This window comes from Melanaphis sacchari, unplaced genomic scaffold, assembly GCF_002803265.2.
Source record: "Melanaphis sacchari strain LSU unplaced genomic scaffold, SCAv2.0 Contig82_pilon_pilon, whole genome shotgun sequence".
NCBI classification, from domain to species: Eukaryota; Metazoa; Arthropoda; class Insecta; order Hemiptera; family Aphididae; genus Melanaphis; species Melanaphis sacchari.
Window position 1 is genome coordinate 252,441 of NW_020271585.1, and position 20,408 is coordinate 272,848.

A 20,408-nucleotide genomic window follows, 5' to 3' on the forward strand; every position below is an offset into this window, starting at 1 on the left:
AAAAAAGAAATATACTTATTGAATCTTAGGATTACTTTCAGTAAAATATCAAATTAACTGCAAACGGAAATGACTACTAGATGTCCTTTATATCATTTTTATGACTTTCGTCAAATAAAAATAATAATAATATATAGGCCAGGAATTTTGGATATTATTTGCTCCGCTAACAGTAAAAATTACCAATATTATATTTATGCATTCTAATGTACGAGGTATATCGAACACCAAAGAATGAGATTATATGAACGACGTTATAAATAATGTAATATTAAGTAGAAGACATTTTTTTTTTTTTATTGACGAATACTAATATTCGTTAACAGTTATCGAAAAATCATCTTGTTCAGAATTGTTGCAAAAATAACAGTAAGCAGTTTTTTAAATTCAATTAATTTGGTTCTATAGTTGAGAAATTAATAACAAAACCACCAGATTATTGATTAGAATACTATATAAAATACATAAAATCCGAAAGCTCACTTTATCCTTCTGAAAAGTAGATCTCATTTACCTATTCATTGGTAAGAAGTTTAAAGTTGTGAATCTTTCCATACAAAATATGATAATATTTTATTCAGCTCATCCAAACATAACACGGTCTGTAGAAATCGCAAGAAAAAGTACAACCATTACAGTGAACCACTGTCGCTTTTTTTTTATCAACCACCGCTTTGGGATAAACAGCGCGATTCGTTCGATTCTCCCATCTTACACGGTCTCGCGAAGAGTGGGACGGGGGGACTGAGCTGACTGTACGCGTACGTATAACCGAAGACAAAGGCCAGAGTAGCCTTGTTAATGTTCTATGACTAACCAAATTATAACTTAATCAAATATTAATCAAATAAAAATATATTATGTTTAATATACATTGTATATTAATAAGTAAATCAAAAGTATAATGTAAAAGTAAATTTATACTTTAGTGATACGTTTAAAAATGAGGAAACAATAGGATGTATAGTTTTGTGTGTGATAGAAAATAAGCTCGTAATTACTTTTAGAGTTTATTTTTATGATTGAGTACATTTAATATCATTTGATGAATTTAACGAACAGCATCGAACCCCCCACGAATAGCCTTAAATTGTTAACGTATGGTTAGTAGAATGAAACGTATAAATGATTAAATATTTGTTTCAATGACAAAATTAATTTGTGAACTATAAAGAACTGAAGGACGAAGACCTTTGAAGCTTTATTTATGGTTTTTAATTCATAAGTAGAATAAAATAGAAATATTGTTATTTATTCTAGTAGAAATATAAGGAAAAGTATATTCTCATCGAATTGTAACATTGATTAGATATATAAATTTAAGGATAAGCAGGCCTGATTTGATTAATAATAATGCATTAATTGTAGTAAAATTATAATAGAAACTTTTTTAAATTTATTTTTTTAAAGAAAACAAGTAAAAACTAAAAGCTTAATTATAATAATTAGAAGTATTATATATTAATGTTGACTAATTTACATAATTATTGTATAAATCTGATTCGTTCTATACTTGTCCTAAATGTTATTAATAATAAATTTTAAATAGGTACTAAGTACTCGTAAAGCAATGAATATTTTTGTCTTGGTTTTGTTATGATGCTTTTTTTTATTATTATTTATTAAAACTGTTAGTAGATATATTTTTATTTTTTTTATAATTTTAAAACATTTTTGAAGTTTCAGTGGATTTAACCTAGACATTATTATATAGCCTTGATATAAATGCAGTATTTTATTATTTTATTATCTAACTGATATTTAAAAGTGTAAGTGTTGTCCGAGACCGCCCAACAATTCTAAGAAACCATTTGAAGCAAGTAAGATGGTATATCGTAATATTTGCAATAGTATGTGCTGTCAATAATAGAGGAACCGAAAGATATCTTACAACGATACATTTTTGGCTTCTTTGATTAACCATCTAAAGTCTGTACTGTATATACGTATAACTGAAACTTAACTATAATGTATATATAAGTGTCTATACGCTGTATAATTAGAATTAGTTTAATATCTCAGCTAACTAAAATTAGTTGGATCGTTGGCCCATTCCCTAACATCGTTAGAGAATGTTAGTCCGGATCCAAGTCTTTTAGCTAACTTATTTCTCGGGCAGAGTTATTTTTCTTTGTCCACAAATTTTATGAAAGTATTATATGATATTATATTTATATTAATAAAATAATTATGCACTTATTCAACAATCAATGTTTATTCTGTTCACCTTCAACCAACATCATCAAATCCAAATGTGAGACTGACAAGCGTTCACAGAGGTTTTTTAAATGTAATACGAGTATTTAAGGTCACTAAAATGTATTGATTTTAAAATGATGAGTTTTTTTTTTTTTTTATCTATGTACATTGTATATACGAAATAGTTGGAAAAATGCTTATATTTTTAATTTTGAAGGCAGTTTTGATAGCAAATTAGATATGATAAGTTAAAAGTACAACTTAAAAGTTAATAAAAAAATATATAATATAGTATACAAATATATTATTGTAATAGTTAAATATTAATTATAAAATAATCGCAATTTTTTTAGAAAAAATTAAATTAACTGACCAATAGCAAAATAAATTAATATTTAATATAATAATATTAATTTAATTAATATTATTGATAATATCAATAATTCTATTATCAAATAAAAACACTAAATGATACAGGCTGATAAATTGCTTCCATTCAAAAATATTTTTCTTGTATAACGATGTATAATTGAATTCAAATTTAATACATCCATAACAGTGACTCACTCGACACCTACGGTGTAGCAGAGTAATGCCCATTTGCCCACATTTTTTTTATTGTTTATAATAATTGAGCATTACTACGATTATTTTTAAAACCCACTTAGCTTAATATTTTATACAACATCAAATACGGCTAAACAATGGGACAACTGAATATAGTAATGAACATGAATGACAAAGTGGGAAGATACCTGATCCCAGCTAACCGTTTTCAGCAATTGTGCTTATAATAATTTTATAATTATTGAAGTAAAATATACCCAAGTCATTAAATAATTTTATTCTTAATCATAATCTCATTATTAGCTCAATTATTTAGATAAAATATTACAGTTGAAATAATAAATACTCTATTAAATTTAATTCATAAAATGAAGCTTTTTTCCTAAAATAATTTTTAAGTATAATGAAATAATATTAAATTTAGATAATTATGACAAAAAAATGATTGATAAAATGACAACGTGTTTCTTATAATAAGCTAAAATATTTGTAGTATACGTATCCTGTTATTAAAATCATTTCTTAAATACTAAAATTTTTTACGAAAATAAAACCACCATTCTACAGAATAGAGCTCTTATTATCCGTAATTCACGTGAATCAGTTTTTCATCACAGAATTCACATGTCACGTACTTGTATAGCCAAAATATTTATCTGTCTATAGATGATACAGATACCTGGATGCAATAAAACATGCGTTTTACACGCATAGACGGATATATATTTTGGCTATACAGTATATACGTATTTCACGTGAAACGTGAATTCCGTGATGACACTCGCATGAGGTTAGGTTTTCATAAACCGTTTAATTATTTACATGAATCAAGTGAAAAATAATATCACACCGTTTATAACAACGTGTAACTGTTTGAAGTTTAGTCGAAAACACTAAATTTTTTAAAATATTATCACAACATAAGTTAAAATTAATACCTAAAAATGTTAAAAAAAAAAATCGGTTTTTTTCGTTTAAATGTTCAATTTTATTAAAATTTGAATTAAAATTATTTAATTAATTTCTTTCATATTTTCAAATTGCAGTAAGAGCAACTTATGAGGAATCTTATATTACATTTTCAAGGTTTTTGATTCAAAAACAAAAATTGTGAATCATCAAAAATATATAAATATACAAAAAAAGTTTAATAAAAAGTCTATAAATAATACATTAGTAGCCGAAATTTAAAAAAAAAAAAGATAAGTTTAAGATTATTTAGAAAAATATTGAACATTTTTTCATTTTGAACCTATTAAGTAACATATAGATCTAATTTTCTACTAAAAATGACTTTCAGAGTTGATGATTGAAGAATATTTATGGTTATTAAAGATAAGACAAAAAAAAATCATCATTATAAACCGTTAATTTATCAAGAATATCATATTTCAATACTTAATAACTAATTGAATAATTACATTTAAGGTATGTAGTGTAAGATTTTGAAAAAATGACAGCATAATTTGTATTGATAATTATTATAACTCAATAAACTAATAACTCCCATTTTTTTCAAATAAGACTTCCAGAGGTAGTCAATTATTTTTAATTACACTAGGTAAATAAAAGTTATTAATTTTTTTGAGGAAAACAAGAATCTCCGTTTACTTTAATTTAAAAATGATAATATCAAATATCAGCAATTTGTAGGTTATAGGTATGAAAATCATGACTCAGCCAAATAAATAAAAATACCTGCATTAATATATCAAGTACCAACTATTTTAACAATTTAATAAAAAACTGAGGTAGTAAAAGCTTTGTAAAATTGTCTATTATTTACTTAAAAAGAGATTTAGAATTAAATAACTTTAAATCTTAAGACAAAATAAAAAACTAACTATTATTAAGATTTAACGTTTTAGACAATAGCTAAAATGTTTTAATTTAAAAATAATTCTAATTTGAGCTCGAAATTTGCTATAATTACAAATTAAAGTAAAAACAATTTAATCTGACCTGTTTATATTTAATGAAACGTATTTCGTTTTTATAAATATTATTTAATGCAGAATGCATACCTTTATAAAATAAATAGTTAATAATTTACCACAAAATATTTAAGCAATAAAAAGAGTTGATTTATAAAAGTATTCATGCTTCCAAGAAAAATAATTTTAAAATTCAATCTATATTTTAATTACGATTTTTCATTAAAAATAATAAATAATAACTACCAATTTTAAAAATTTACATGTTCAAATTATAGAATGGAATTGGTTCTTGAAAGGTTTTAATAAAAGGTAACTAAATTCAACATCAGTTTAAAATAATCATTAGTATTGTGGCATTCCATTAGCATAGATAATCTGTATTAAAAAATCCTGACCTAATGTCATCATTGAAAACAATAGTTATTGCTAAAAATGTTTTTAGTTTAAATTAAACTATCTAATCTTTAACAATATTTATATTACCTACATTAAAAATTAAGTCTGAATAAAATAAAAAGAAAATTTAATTCTCTAATTTTTCGATATACACGTAGTTCAAATGATCAACAGAATAATAATAAAAAAAAAAAAAAATCATTAATAAATTATTTGTAAGTAATAGTTATTATACTTTTAGCCTCTAGTGACTAAGTACTAAAACTTATAAAGTACTTCGTTCAATATTGTACACAAATTAGTATCTACCTACATACAACACGAGTACGGGTATAACCATTTATATTATAGGGAATTAATTCGGATCAATTATATAGAAAAGAATGAAAGGAAAATTTAGCAAAATGACTGGAATAAGTATCTTTGTACCGTAAAACCGATAAGTTATGCGACCTTGAAACAACATGGTGGTGCAATGATAATTCATTGATCTTGTACACTCTATAGTCTACATTGTATATTATATGTGCGCGCGCCTGTTTGTTTCAATCGTCTTTAACTGCCATTCGGTGTACGTTCAACTAGCTACAAATCCACATAATATGGTTGGTTTTGCAATCATCTATAGTACAAACATAGTTTCATTGCTAAATCGTTTTAAAAAAGTATAGATTTATATATTATATATAATATTTATAAATAGGAAAAAGTATAATATATAATAAAATAAACTACCTATTTTTTTTATTTTTTTTTTTGATGATAAATAATAGATGAATAAATTATAAAATTATTTTTACAGATATAAAGAAGTTATTAATTTTTAACATATAGACACAACTTGTAAGAAATAAATGGCCTTTTAATTATAATATTAAATTATATTTTAAAATTTGGGAAATAAATTACTTTTTAACAGGTTAAAAAAAATTAAATTATATGTTAACGTTGTAATTAATACTTTTTAAATTAATTAATAAATAAGAAAATATATTTGTATAATTGGAATGCCTAATTAAAAACATAATAAAAAGTTTATATATTTTTATTTTATTTTAATAATAAAGTTAAAATAGTATTAAAAATATGAAAATAAATAAGTAAAAAAGAAAAATAATTTCATAGTATTGTATATAAATGTCAAATTTATGTAGTAAAGGTTAAATCAGAATAATAACCATTAAAATGACTAAGTATGTATTCATTTGTAATTTTTATACGTTGTAAAACGTTTTTAATTTAATTAATAAATAAAAAAAAACAAATCCCTTACGATCATATAAAAAATTAAAATTGTAAACATCTATTCGACATAATTATTGTTAAATCAAAAAATTTACTAAGTACAGTATTCGATAAAGACATACTTAAAAGTTAACACCTTATATCATTTTACATCAGTTTAAATTTCAATATATTGAGTAATTTATGATTTCTCTATTTTTAATAAATTGTTTAAAAAGGATAATTCATTAAGTACATTTACCTCCATTTTAGATTCTAAGCAAAGTAATGAATGTACAAGAAATTTTACAAAATTTATATTTTGTGAGTGTGTGTGTGCCTGATAACACGATAAGTAGTTGAAAAATATTGTGATTTTCAACTTTGAGGGTGGTTTAAAATAGAAAATTGGATTTAGTTTGTAATTTGAAAAAGTCGAAAGTAATCAACAATATTCTTCGAAGTAATTGGAAAAAATAAACAAAAATTAAGAAAAAACGGAATTTTTTATCCAAAACCATTTTTTTTTTGTTTTGGTACTACTTAAAAAAAAAAAGAACTTTAGTATATCTAATTTTCAAAATGTTTTGACTTTAAATTTATAAAGTATACAATCAAAATTATTTTTTATAAACATTTGAAATTCAAATTTGGACGAAATGATATACTTAATGATAAATATTAATGTTAAATATTTTGCCATAATTCAAAAACATTATTAATGAAGACTAGATTTTTACGTACATTATTTGAATTCTAATAATAATGTACAAGATAAAATACTTAGAATACTTATGATAATTTAAAAATTTTATTAATTAATATGGACTATTATTATCATAAGTACTTAAAGATTTCACTGCTATTATAACATATAAGTATTATTCTATTATACATTACATCATTTCGGACGTGGTTATACTATATGTAACATAATGAATGATTCTATAAGTATATTTTTGTATTGAAACCATGCAGTGATATTTCATTGAAAATATTTTAATTGAAAATGTTATAAACAATAGCGAATCAAGTCAATTGTAAAAAGCGTTCATATTTACTCTGTATTCAGAATAACTTAAGTTACTTTACTTAAAATAATTACACAAATAATAAAAACATTCTATAAGTAACACTCTTAAGTATTATAAATAAAATTAAAATAAATGAAAATTACACATATTAAAGTATCTAATATTCTATATAATAGTATTATCATTGTGTAACTTCATATTAAAAAGTACCTATTATGCAGTGCAATGAACTGTTTAGGCTCGTAAATAATTTGCAAAAATAACAATTTTAAATCAAACATGTGTATGTTGATTCATGGTTGTAATGACGTTTCATAAATTTTTTTTATCCTGCAGTAATTATAATATTTGCTCAAAATCAGCTTTTTTCAGAAACAAAATATATTTAACCAATCACTTAAATGATCAATTGACCAATATAATAAATGTTTTTAATTTTAAATTATTTAAATACAAATAGTTTATGTAAAATTTTAATGGAATAGGATTAGATAAAAAAAATTTTTAAATCTGAAGTTAAAACTAAATATTGGTTTACTAACCGTAAGGTATAAAGTAAGCCGTTGATCCACTACAGGTCTTAAAATACAAAAATTTTTGTAGATGTAACTAGTCCGTAACCACATAACAAAAAATTATATTACACCAATAGCTATTGGCTGCATTATCTTAAGGTTCTTAATTAGAAAATTAAACTACTAAAAATACATAACTCGATTCAGAGATTTTTGTCAATTAGTAAGTTAAATAGGTAAATATAAATTTATAACAACAATTTAATTTGCCAAAATATATAAATATAATACATATATATTGTATTATAACCAAGTTATTTTCTAAATTATACCAATTTAAAAGTTGAATATTATTTAAATTAGTTTAATATTGAAGTTAAATATATTGATATTTATTTTTACAAAAATTAATAATTAAGTTAATTTAATTAAATACTGTTCATTAAATAAAAATAATTTAGGTTCTATTATCTATAGTTTACTTTATTATATAAGACCTAAATATAATTTATCATTCTTTCAAAATAATAATTTATACTAGAATAACTTATAGTTGAAAAGTTTGGCGTTTTTGTTTTTTTGTTTTTAATGTACTTAATATAATGTATATTAAGGTATTAAAAGGTATTTTACAACATATATTTAATTATACATACATAATTAAACACCAACCAGAAATATTTTCTATTATCAAGACGTAGGTACTAAAAAATATTAATATAAAATATTATTTTTTGAATTAACAATTATCTATGTAATAACTAATAAAGTAATAACAAATCGGAAATTACCTAAAAATGTCTTTTTAACTTGAATATTTTAAAATTATTATTTTCTTTGTTTTACAACAACGCTCATATTTTTTAAATTTAGTAAGTATTAAACTATTTTTTGAATCCAATATTATAAAGAGATGTTTTACGATTCGAATAAATGTTGACATTACAATTTTTCAACTTAGTTTATATTACATAATATAAAAATTAATTCTATTAAAAACTATAAGTAAAAGAAAATAACTATATACATAAATGTATATGAAACCTAAATAATAAAAACTTTTAATTAGATAATAATATAATATTAAACGAAAGTATGAATGATAATATTTAAATAAACTTATCAAAAAAAGCAAATTATTCATGAAATATAACTTATCACCATATACGATACCGTTGATATATAAAAAAGGCAAACTCATTAACATTTTATTTTACTTATTCTATGTGTAACTTTATCCTTGTATGTATGTTTTATATGGAATAATAATAATAATAATAATGATATAATACATTATATACTTGTAGATATGTTAAAAAAGACTTGATGATTAAAAATTATGAAACGGTGTATTCAAGTAAAAACATATATAAAATAATTATAGATATTTGAGGTCGTTCACAATTTTGACTATGGGAAAAAAAGTTATTGGCATAAGAAACGCAGCTGAACTGTTACGTAAGATATTTATTTATTTGCGAGTTACGGTTTTATATCACAAAACGTAAAAAAAAATATAATAGTGCATTTATGATCATTATTTTCACAGACTATACTCCTATAATACTTAATTTCATATTTATTTATATTTTCAACTAAAAAACAAACTCTAACATTTAAAATTATTTTGTTAAATATATCTAAACGATTTCAAAGATTTATATCAAATTTGACAATGCTAATTAACATTTTAAATTACTTGCATATTCAAAATCAGGTAAATAGGTAAACGTTGTTTACAAGATTCTATTAAAATTTAAGATTCATCTACTATCAATGAAATAAAATAATTTTACCGACACTTTTAATGAAATATATTTTTTAATTGTTTAAATAAGTTTAAGTATGTTTAAAAAAAAAAACGATAAACTAAAAATAACTTATACTTATAACTTATCTTATTTAAAAATCTTTAAAAACAATAAATGAATACATGTAAGTTATATGTTTCAATAGTTATAAAGGTCATAGATTATGCAGATCATATTATAATACTCTGACTACTTTAATTTTTAATGACATTTTCCTCTCAAATTTTTTTATAAAATCCTAACTGCATTTTATTAAAGATACAAAGAAAACTATACATTAGAAAAAAAGGACGTGTTTGCAATCGAAATAGTTCAAAACTCGGATTATGAAAATGTTTCCAATCTAAAATTCTATTGAATATTTAAAAATTATTTTACATACATATTACCTATATAAGATATATTTAAATGAAATATAACTTTAATAACAAAGGTTTCTTTTTATTTATTTTTTATTATGTTTTAAAACAATAGAATATACGTTTTAAGTGCAACAATTAAGTTAATATATAAGCAAATATTATGCGTGTGCAAAAGGTTAGTTTTTTTTTTTAGCAGGAAATTTCATTATACATTAAATATAAAAGTATTTCCATTATAAACGAAAATAATTGAGTTATAAAAATTAATCTAAAAGAACATAATATTAAAACAGTTTTCCTAGTACTAAAAATTCAAATATTTTTTCAATACGACAACTCTAAATTATTAATATTTTACCTCATAATACGATATAAAAAATAATAAGGCTTTTTTTCTCATGAATCATGGTTGAACGAATTAATGAAGACATACAGCGTCTCCAAACCCAATCACAGTTTCCTATATATTCGGTTTTAAACAGGAAAAACAATAAAATAATTTCATGATGTGTTTGTTATATTTTCTTGATTTATATTTATTTATATGTGTTTCTACTACCAAGTTTTAGAGTAAACAATCTTTATCATTGAGGATTGTTACTACTTAAAATAAAAGAAAAACCACGATTTTACTTTAAAATGAATAATTTAAAAAAATATTTGAACTTTAACCCTGCTCATAAAAGTGTAATGATTGATGATTTTTAATATTTTTTAACTTTTTACTACTATAAAAATAACTTATAAGGTCCCTTGTACTATTTTTTTGAGCTTTGACTTAATTTTTATTTTTATTTTTATAAAAATTGTATAAAAAGTTCAATATGATAAATATCTATAATTAGCTACAAAAATATAAAATATTTAATAGATGTTAAGTTATGTAAGTTATGCGATATTTTTGACAAAAATTAGTTCAACCTACTAAATTAAGAAAATAATAATAATAATATAAATATAATATTACATAAGCTATCTTTAGTTATAGATAATGATTTACACATTTTTTTTTCGCTCTACAAACTTGTTTTTTTCATAATTAGATACCTATACTCTAAATAGTAATTTATCACGGAATACAAATGTAACACAGCAATTTTACAATAACCTTCTCGATGACGAATTTCATTAACAACTTACTATTCAAAAGACACGAGTTCATTTATTATTATAATTATTATTATTCAAATAATAAACATTTAAATACAAATAACAATTTTAAATGAAAATATCGACTGAAATATTGAGAGATTGACTATTAAAAATTAAATATTTTTTAATTTAGTTTATGTACTTAATTTTTTGATTTATAAATGCAAGCCGGACAATAAACTTCAAACTAACAGTCCATTGTTCATTAAAATGATTGCAAGTATACTTACTCATATAATTGTATAAAGATATTAAGTTTATAATTTTTCATGCATAATTAATTCATTTTTTATATTAAATAGTATTATAAGCTGAGTTATTTTTTTTTTTTAATCAATACTTTATTTTCAATAATCTGATTGCTAAACAAATTAATGTTATCAAAACTGAAATCCATACAAAATGCCATGTATTATGAATTTTCAGTTCGTGTATATTTTTTGTTGATGTATATATTGTGTACACTTACACTGTACACTACGTTTTGTTTGATGTAAAATTAAATTAGTATTATAAGCTATTAGCATGCATTTTTTCAATATTTAACAATTAAAACCTCGTAAATATTTTCTAAGATACTTTTTAAACGGAAATAATTCATCTTTAGAATTGTTAATTACTAGTAAAAATATGGTTAAACATTAAATTTATTAATAATTTAAAAAAAAAATCAGTCGTTAATTTTATTATTATAAAACTATTTTAAATATACGAGTATGTTTAAAACTAAACTTGAACAATAGTTAATTAATATGATGTTAACTTTAATAAAAATTGGAAAATGGGAAAATAAAATGTATTTAAATTACGTACTACCACTAACATAGTAAAATAATATACCTATACACAATAAAATTATATCAACACAATTTCGATAAAATGTTCATGAAGTAATATAGTAGGTAGATAAAATTTATTAAATTTAATCAGCAGTTCAAAATATTAAATCAACTAATTAGTAGGAGGTACCAACATTCTTTATCGAAATAATTTTAGTTTTTATTTAATATTCGTTTTTGAATAATAAAAATCATTATAACGTATGATTTAAGTCCGCCTTTTTTTAATATATAGTACAAAAACTGTAAAATTTATCGCCATTAATTAAATATTAATTAAATTTGAACTGAATGAGACAGATACGGTGGATTTCTTAAAACAATTGATTTCATTATTTAGTCTTACCAATGAAATAAACCAAAAAATTTAATTAATGAAATATAACGTAATTATAGAACTATTTTTATAAAAAATAAACAACTAAAACTCACCTAGGTATACATATATATATACTTACGTTTTTATTCGAAATTTAATTAGTTTTAAATTAAAAACTAATAAAAATAAGTAAGATGGATATTTCATTGATCTGTTAGTATACTTATAAATTAAGTTGAAAAATAAAACCAGGCAAGTTAATTTTATCTTATTTCTGCACATTAAGTTATTTTGCATATTTAAATCTTTATAAAATTGAGATTTAAAACTATATACGCAATTTAAACCTATATATAGTAGAAAATAATTATCACTAACCTTGACTAATTCTTTGAGACGTTCCCTGTTATAAGTGCTACCGATTTCTTCGCCGAGCGCCCAATCTAAAGCCTTACTAATGGGCCAAGATAGCGGGGTAGTAAGCACCATTACGGTTTTCGTGACGTAAATGGTTTTAGCACCAATAGCTAATCCGTGACGTGAACAAACAGCTTGTGGAGTAATTTCACCGAAGATTACAATAGCCAATGTAGAAGTAATGACGGCCACTAAGCCGGACGTCAAGTCATCCAACAGAATGGTAAATATCGAGTTGACCATGACGTTACCCAACAAAATACTACATAACAAGTAGTTACCGTGAATACGCACAGGTAAAATAGCTTTGGCGTACTTTCGCTCTGCGTCTGTGCCCGTATTGCAAATGATCTTCAAGTCCATTCGATTCAATGACATTAGACCCAAGTTTAGACCGGAGAAAAGAGACGAGAAAGAAAGACACGTGAGAATTATAGCAACCTGCAGCCAGAAAGGAAGCATTTTTTCGTACACTCCCATTTGTTTATAATATTCGCTACCCATATGTGTCCAAATCGCGTCAGTCTTATCGCTCTCTTTTGAACAGAAATAGAATACCGTACCGGCTTTACTGGCTTGCGGCAAAGTTATATTTATTTGGACTGTATTTGGCTTGTTTTGAAAAACAGTTACCTGAAAATTTTAATGAAAAAATATATAAGCATTTTATTGAAAAGTGGTTTTAAAAAATCAGATTTTATTTACACATTAGGAGAGCACTATAGGAATGAGATATTATCAATTTATCATAGAATCATTTTTTTGCAACTATAATGATAATTAATAAACAATTACTTACAAAATTGAATTCATAAATATATGTTTAAGCATACATGGAATAATTAAGTAATAAAAGTGGGATACAATTTCAAGTTTTAATACCTGAAATTACAAAATTGATTGTACTTGAATAAAAAAAAAATAATTACAAATACTAGTATTTGAAGTATATTTTTTGTTTTAATACTATAATAAATATTAATGTAAATAGGTTAAATTTTAGTACTTATGTATCTAAAATCAAAACTCTGATTTTATGTAAATAATAAAATCTTGATGCAAAAATTATTTAGATAAAGTACTCTCTCATAAAAAACCAATAATAGTAATAAAAATATATGTATAATGTGCCTCTAAATAGGAAATAAGAATCTACGTGACAGATATAGATAATTTTTGAATTCACAAATTATTTAAAAAAAAAAAATATATATATATATATTAAATATAGAACACATAGTCGTATATACTTTATTAAATATAATAGTAAATTATTAAAAATTATACTACGTACTTCTTCAATCTCTCCAACGGGAAACTCACACGGACCACCTCTATCACCAACTTTTTCCGTAAGAACAAATATTGTTTTATTAGTCCAATCACTACCAAACAAACGAAATAATGCAGTTCGTTGAACTAATAACTGTGGTACTCCTTCCTCATTGTAGTCTATTGCTGCATCCGAATATTCCACCCGTAAGCCATAAACGTTTACTGGAGATCTGTAAGCGGTAGTTAACGGGGTAACATTTTTTAATGTTGACCCTTGTTGTCTTCTTTGTCTGCAACAAAAAAATTTTCAATCATATAATCTGCATAATTTAGCTAAATATTAAAATACATTTCAAACAAATAAATTAGTGCACAAATATTCTTGTTATATTAAATATAAATAAAATTTTTGAAAAATATACTCCACGAGTGATTTAAATCTGATTTAAAGATCTTAAACGTATCATGACATTTATTGATACGTTGAAAATAAAACTATACAATAAAAAAAAAATCAATTATTGCGTGTGTCGCTTAAACATACATGCTGTCCGTTTTCTTAGCTGTATTAAGAGAACGTTATTAAAATTTATAATTTTAAAGTGATCATAAATAGTTTAATACTATTAAAATATAAAAAATAGGTGAGAGAAATAAATAATAAATTTATAATTAAATTTGATAAAAATCAAATTAACTAACATTAAATGACTAAAGTAAAATTGATTATATATAAAATTCACTATCTACATTATGAATTAATAAAACTTTAATATTAAATCTAGCAATAAAAATTTGACTCTAATGTGCGCTAAAATTTATACTATTATTATAGTAACAATTTAAAATTTTGACAACATATCATTATCACCGAATTGCAACTTTAGTAATTGGAACTAAATAACTCTGCTGTCTAGCAAACAAACTACCAGAATTTAACCATAATCAAACGTTATCAACGTTTTCCGCTTTTGAATTTGCTCTAAGTACGGGATCGATGATTAATGTCTGGTAACACTGCTATAATAGTACACATTTTAAACAATCTATTATATAACTTAAGAACTACACAACTGTACATGGTAGAACATGTTGATATTTAAAATAAAAATAAAAATAAAAGTTGTTTCAACTGTTAGTCGTTTGGTATTCACATTCAATTAGTATTTATTCAAAACTAATAAGATCTCCAGAATCTTACTTTAAATGTGATTCAACGAAACGTCAAAAATAGAAGTATAAGATAGATAAAAGCAAACCAATTGCTAACTATAAGACATTCACAATGGTTCAACGATGACAATTGAAACTGATGAGACAATTAATTTTCTATTAATGCTAAACATTCATGAAGAAGCTCAGTTAATGCTAAACACAATGATTGAATGTTACTAAATTAAAAATTTACAAAATGTTGTTTCTTAGAATTTATTAGTGAAACAAGACAATTATAGAAATCCTTTTTAATACAACAGATTTTTTTTTTAAATATAGATTCTGTGCAATTAAATATATAATTTTATGTTATTTTTAATGAAATAATTAACTATGACTATCAAGTAAGAACTTCATACTTTATAAATAAATTACATTTAAATCAATGAAGAAAGAACTTCCTCGTAGAAAAAGTAAAAAATCAAAATATTTTATTTTTGATGATATTATTTTAGTTGATAAAATTAATACTAATAATTCGTTTAAATCAAATATTAATAGTATTTTATATGTAAATATTCAAAATCAAGTTAAGAATGTAATTAAAGAATATTAAATCAGTTAAACAGCTGAATTTCAGTGTAAGATCAAAAAAGTAGTAATTATCTATATGTAAGTAGCAAGTAGGTACCTATATTAAAGTATGTATAATTCACTACTAATTTATTTCTATTTATCTTTTGAAAGTCCAAAATATGTTTTAGATATCAAACATTTTAACTCAATCACTTACAAAACATATGAAAGGCATTTTATTTAAACGATATTTAGTTTATATAATTTTAACTATAATTTTTTTTAATCTCCATGGACCCTGGTATAAATCTAAAACGTAAAATAATCTAGAAAAAGAACCAAATGATTAAAATTAATCAAAATACGTGAAACACAAAAACTACCGTGAAATTATTTTTAAATAATAAAATTTAAAATATTGGTAATGTGTTAGTATGCATAAGATTTTTTTTAAATATTTTTTAAAAGAGCATTTGATGGATAATATACTATTATAACATGATTCTTAAATAATTTGAATTTTGAGGACTTGTTGAGTATTTTTTGTTCAAATAATTTATTGAGTTTCATGTACTTTTATTGAATTATAACATTTCAATATTTTGAATTCCTTAACGCAAAAATGTATTTAATCATCATTCAATTAAACATTTCGTAGAAATTGTGAACTGAAAAAATATTGTTTTGAGAAGTTAAATAGCAATGGTTGAAAGCGAAACATATTTACTAAATATTTAACGAAATACTCACTCAAGCAAAGTACCCAACAAAAAAAAGGAAATAACCATAAGTATAGCTGCACTAACTTTATTTCTAAGTAAAGTTTTCTCAATATTCAAAGTTTCTTACCTGCTTGGCGATGGATCCAATGAATTTTCTGTGGACTGTGCCATTTCGTCAGATCTAATTGCTACCGAATCACCCTGGTTCACCCATCGACCATCACTGTTGTCACTCGAACCACTGAACACATCCCACAATGACGAGGCAAGTCCGTTAGGTTTTCGCGGCTCATATGTGCACAAGTATATATTCTGTGTAGTCAAATCTCGATCAAACTTAAACGTGATACTCATCAACAAATATGTACCGTTTGTCCACAACTGAAAAAAAACACATATTTTCAAATGCTGGAAGTTGAAGTTTATTCGCCATGAGCAAATTAAAGTTCTGTTAATTAGGAAAACACATCTTGTTTACTAATAAATACGGTCACCATAATGGTTTATGGCTGAATACGTAAAGGTACGAAAAAAAATTAGTGATAAAATAAGGAATTAAATATATAGATGCAAAGCATTCCCCTATCTTTTACACATTAACTGTTAGTTTTAAGGAACAATAAACGATAAACATAAGAAATATTGTATAAATTGTTAGTAACTAATCAACGAATATTACACGATTTTAAAAATTAAATAATAAACAAAAAAAATATCTTTGACAATCAACCAAATTGAAGTATATTTTAGATTTTATTAAACACTATATAGTATATACAGGGATACAGTTTAAAAATGTACCTTACGTTGTAATAAAAGTATCTAAAAAAAAAAAACGAAAGAACATAGGTAGTAATTTAATTTTAAAGATTAAAAATAGTAATAGTAATAACAAGAAAATTAAATATTCTATCAAGTCGAATCCAAACGTAAATTTAGTACAATATAAGTTTTTGCCCATTCAAGATAGTAACAAACAATAATCGAGCATCTCGTTAAAATGCTACCCAACAATTAAGTAATAATGCAAATTACCAAACAATACAAAATTCAATTATGTAGCAGTCATATAGGTTAATAAATTGTATTAGTTAGATAAACGTGAGTCATTAAAAATAAATTTTGAATAGCCATCATAAAATATAACTTGCTTGATATGTAATGGTTAAATTTGTATATACAGAGTGACACACGATATTAACAGTAATTAATAAATTTTTTTTAAACTTATTTTTACAAATTATTATTAATATAATATATAATAATTTTTATTTTTTAAGTACAAATAATGAGCATAAGTAATAATTAGATGGTAAAAATAAGTTAGAAGACGTAACTGACTAGTATAAATATGATGTGACACTGTATATAGTACGTAGGTATATATAGTAGGTATGTATGTATAAACGATAATCTAATGACTAATAATAAGATAAAAAAAATTGTTTAACAAATAATTATACGACTATACCAACATGAAATTATGAATGAGATAGACAACGTGTTTAAAATAAATTGTAGGTACTAAAAATTTTCTAGATATATAATAGAACATTTATTTTAATTTATTTATTAAATATATATTTGAAATTTATTTCTTAATACTTAATAAACCTAACAAAATATAATCAAAGTACCTGCATACAGGACTTCAAATTAATTATACAAATATGAATTTTCTTTAAAAAAAAGTTTAATATTCTTTATAACCATAAAGCAATTCATTGTTTACAGTATTTAAAACTCACAATTATAAAAAATGAATCCATATAAATCTAATGTTGTAAAACGTATGAAAGTGAGAGATACGAATTGGGAATCTCTAAGTCTTAGCCGAACAACATCTTAAACTGCTTAAATTCTTAATGAGAATAAAACTCATCGATAAAATGTAACTCAATATCATAAAATATAATGATATATAAACTTTATATTACTAAATATTATCATTTATTTAGACTTGTTATATAACCTATGTAATTTTCAGTATTTTTCTTGAATATATTTTATCATGCATCACTAATAGTAAACGTACCTACTTGTAACTTGTACAATAATTAGGTATATTATTAAAGTATTAGTTGTGTTGATTGATATTTATTATTAACTAATTTGATGAAATTACTTGTAAAATATTTAAAAAAAAATCCATTGTAACAAAAAAGTATTAAATTATAAAAAATAAGTTATATTTTTACAAGTAATAATAAAATAAAATGAGTATGCACAAAATACGTAAACCGTTTTTCTTTAACTAAAGTAATGAATTTTAAACGAAATCCTATAGTCACTACCTACAACAGATAAACACATAATTTACGAGAATTTATAAATTACGTAAGATTTAGTTTACACACTAATTGTAATACGTAGCACTGGAGTTAATTTATTATTTAACTAATTTTTTAGTACTCATAAAACTAAGTATTCGAGTTTTAATATCTATCATGTATAAAACATTTCCAAGAATAAATAGAATTTCTTTCGTTTATATCGACATTCTACTCATATGCTCTAAAATAAAAAGTTAAACTTCAAAATGTAACCAATAATTTTTAATCTTTAAAAAGTGTTGGTACCTAATAAAACTAGCTGACAAAAGAAATCCTTTAGAACAAATTGAATAACGGAGTTTTGTTTTAGATACAATATACTAAATGAGTCTCATAAAACTTAAAACATAACTGGTACCAATTGAGACCATATATTTTAATCAGATATATTCAAGGTAAAAAAAAAAAAAAATTAAAATTCAATCTCCCTCCAACATTTTAAGAAAATTATTAATTATTACTTTTGTCAATGAACTTCTTGTTACATTGTAAGTATGAAAATGTACAACTTTAAACTCTTCACAAAAAATTTTGTGTACACATCAGGTTTTATTACTAAGTTTTGTTAAACTTTGAATTTGATTCCCCGTTTTACTATTTTAAGATTTTTGTAATTCAAATTATTCCTGCAAGATTAAAAAGTTTTTTATATTTTTGTTAATTTAGAAATATTTGATAAGTTTGATAAATGTGTGTAATATTCTTTACTATTAGGTCGTTAGAAATAATTAATAAATATATTTAGTATCTTACACCTGTTAAGAACTAGGTATAGGCAATAATTTGTATTTATTCAAATCTCGATATTTTTTTTATTTGTAACAAACATAACAACTGTATATTTCTCTAATTTAGTTAGCTTTAATTATGATAATTTTATTCGGTTAGGTTTAGCTAATGTATTGATTCAATATTTAACAGTATAGGTAGGTACTCCCATTTCAATCAAAACTATTAAAATGCTCAATATAATACAAAATAAATTAAAAATATCAATTAGTATATTTTTAGTTATCTAATCACAAACTCAATTGGCATATTTTTCTTTTATACTGAGGGACTCAATAAGTATAATATTTTTTCCTCGTTCAGGTATGAGACTTAATTAGTAATTAGCATTAATAAAACAAATAAAAAATAAAAATATGAGTTTATTAAAATCTCTTTAAGTTCTTATCAATAAATTATAGGTAATTATAAATTATAACTAAATTATGTTTTAATACTATGTCATTAATTGTAATACATAATATACTACACAAATAAAATATTTCTAATTAAATTACATAAACAATCTTGAAACTTAAATATATTAAAAATAAGATTCTGATAATGAACATAATCATATTTGACTTGTGTACTATATTATGAACTATAATATTATCATGAAAATTAAAAAAATGTTATATATTAGTATGCGTTTTACTAAAACAAATAATTAACAGAATAACAAATATACATAATTTAATTAGTAATTACTAATTTTTCAACAAAAAACAAATAAATAACCATGTTCAATGTGTTAGATTTATATGAAATTAACTTATATAAGCTAGGTACCATCGTTTTAGTTTT

The 20,408-nt window shown here is 22.7% G+C and overlaps 1 protein-coding gene across 1 annotated transcript in view; it reads right to left on the bottom strand.

Annotated features, from left to right (window-relative positions):
* Positions 1-16,882, bottom strand: part of LOC112602109 (metal transporter CNNM4) — a 65,209-nt gene extending 48,327 nt beyond the window's left edge. Inside the window, exons 1-3 of the mRNA XM_025350042.1 lie at positions 16,628-16,882; positions 14,067-14,337; positions 12,734-13,405 (exon numbers count right to left, since the gene is read on the bottom strand). Of these exons, the coding sequence (XP_025205827.1) occupies positions 12,734-13,405; positions 14,067-14,337; positions 16,628-16,854 (1,170 nt within the window). The 5' untranslated portion in view covers positions 16,855-16,882. The remainder of the gene's footprint in view (positions 1-12,733; positions 13,406-14,066; positions 14,338-16,627) is intronic.
* Between the last annotated feature and the right edge of the window lie 3,526 nt (positions 16,883-20,408).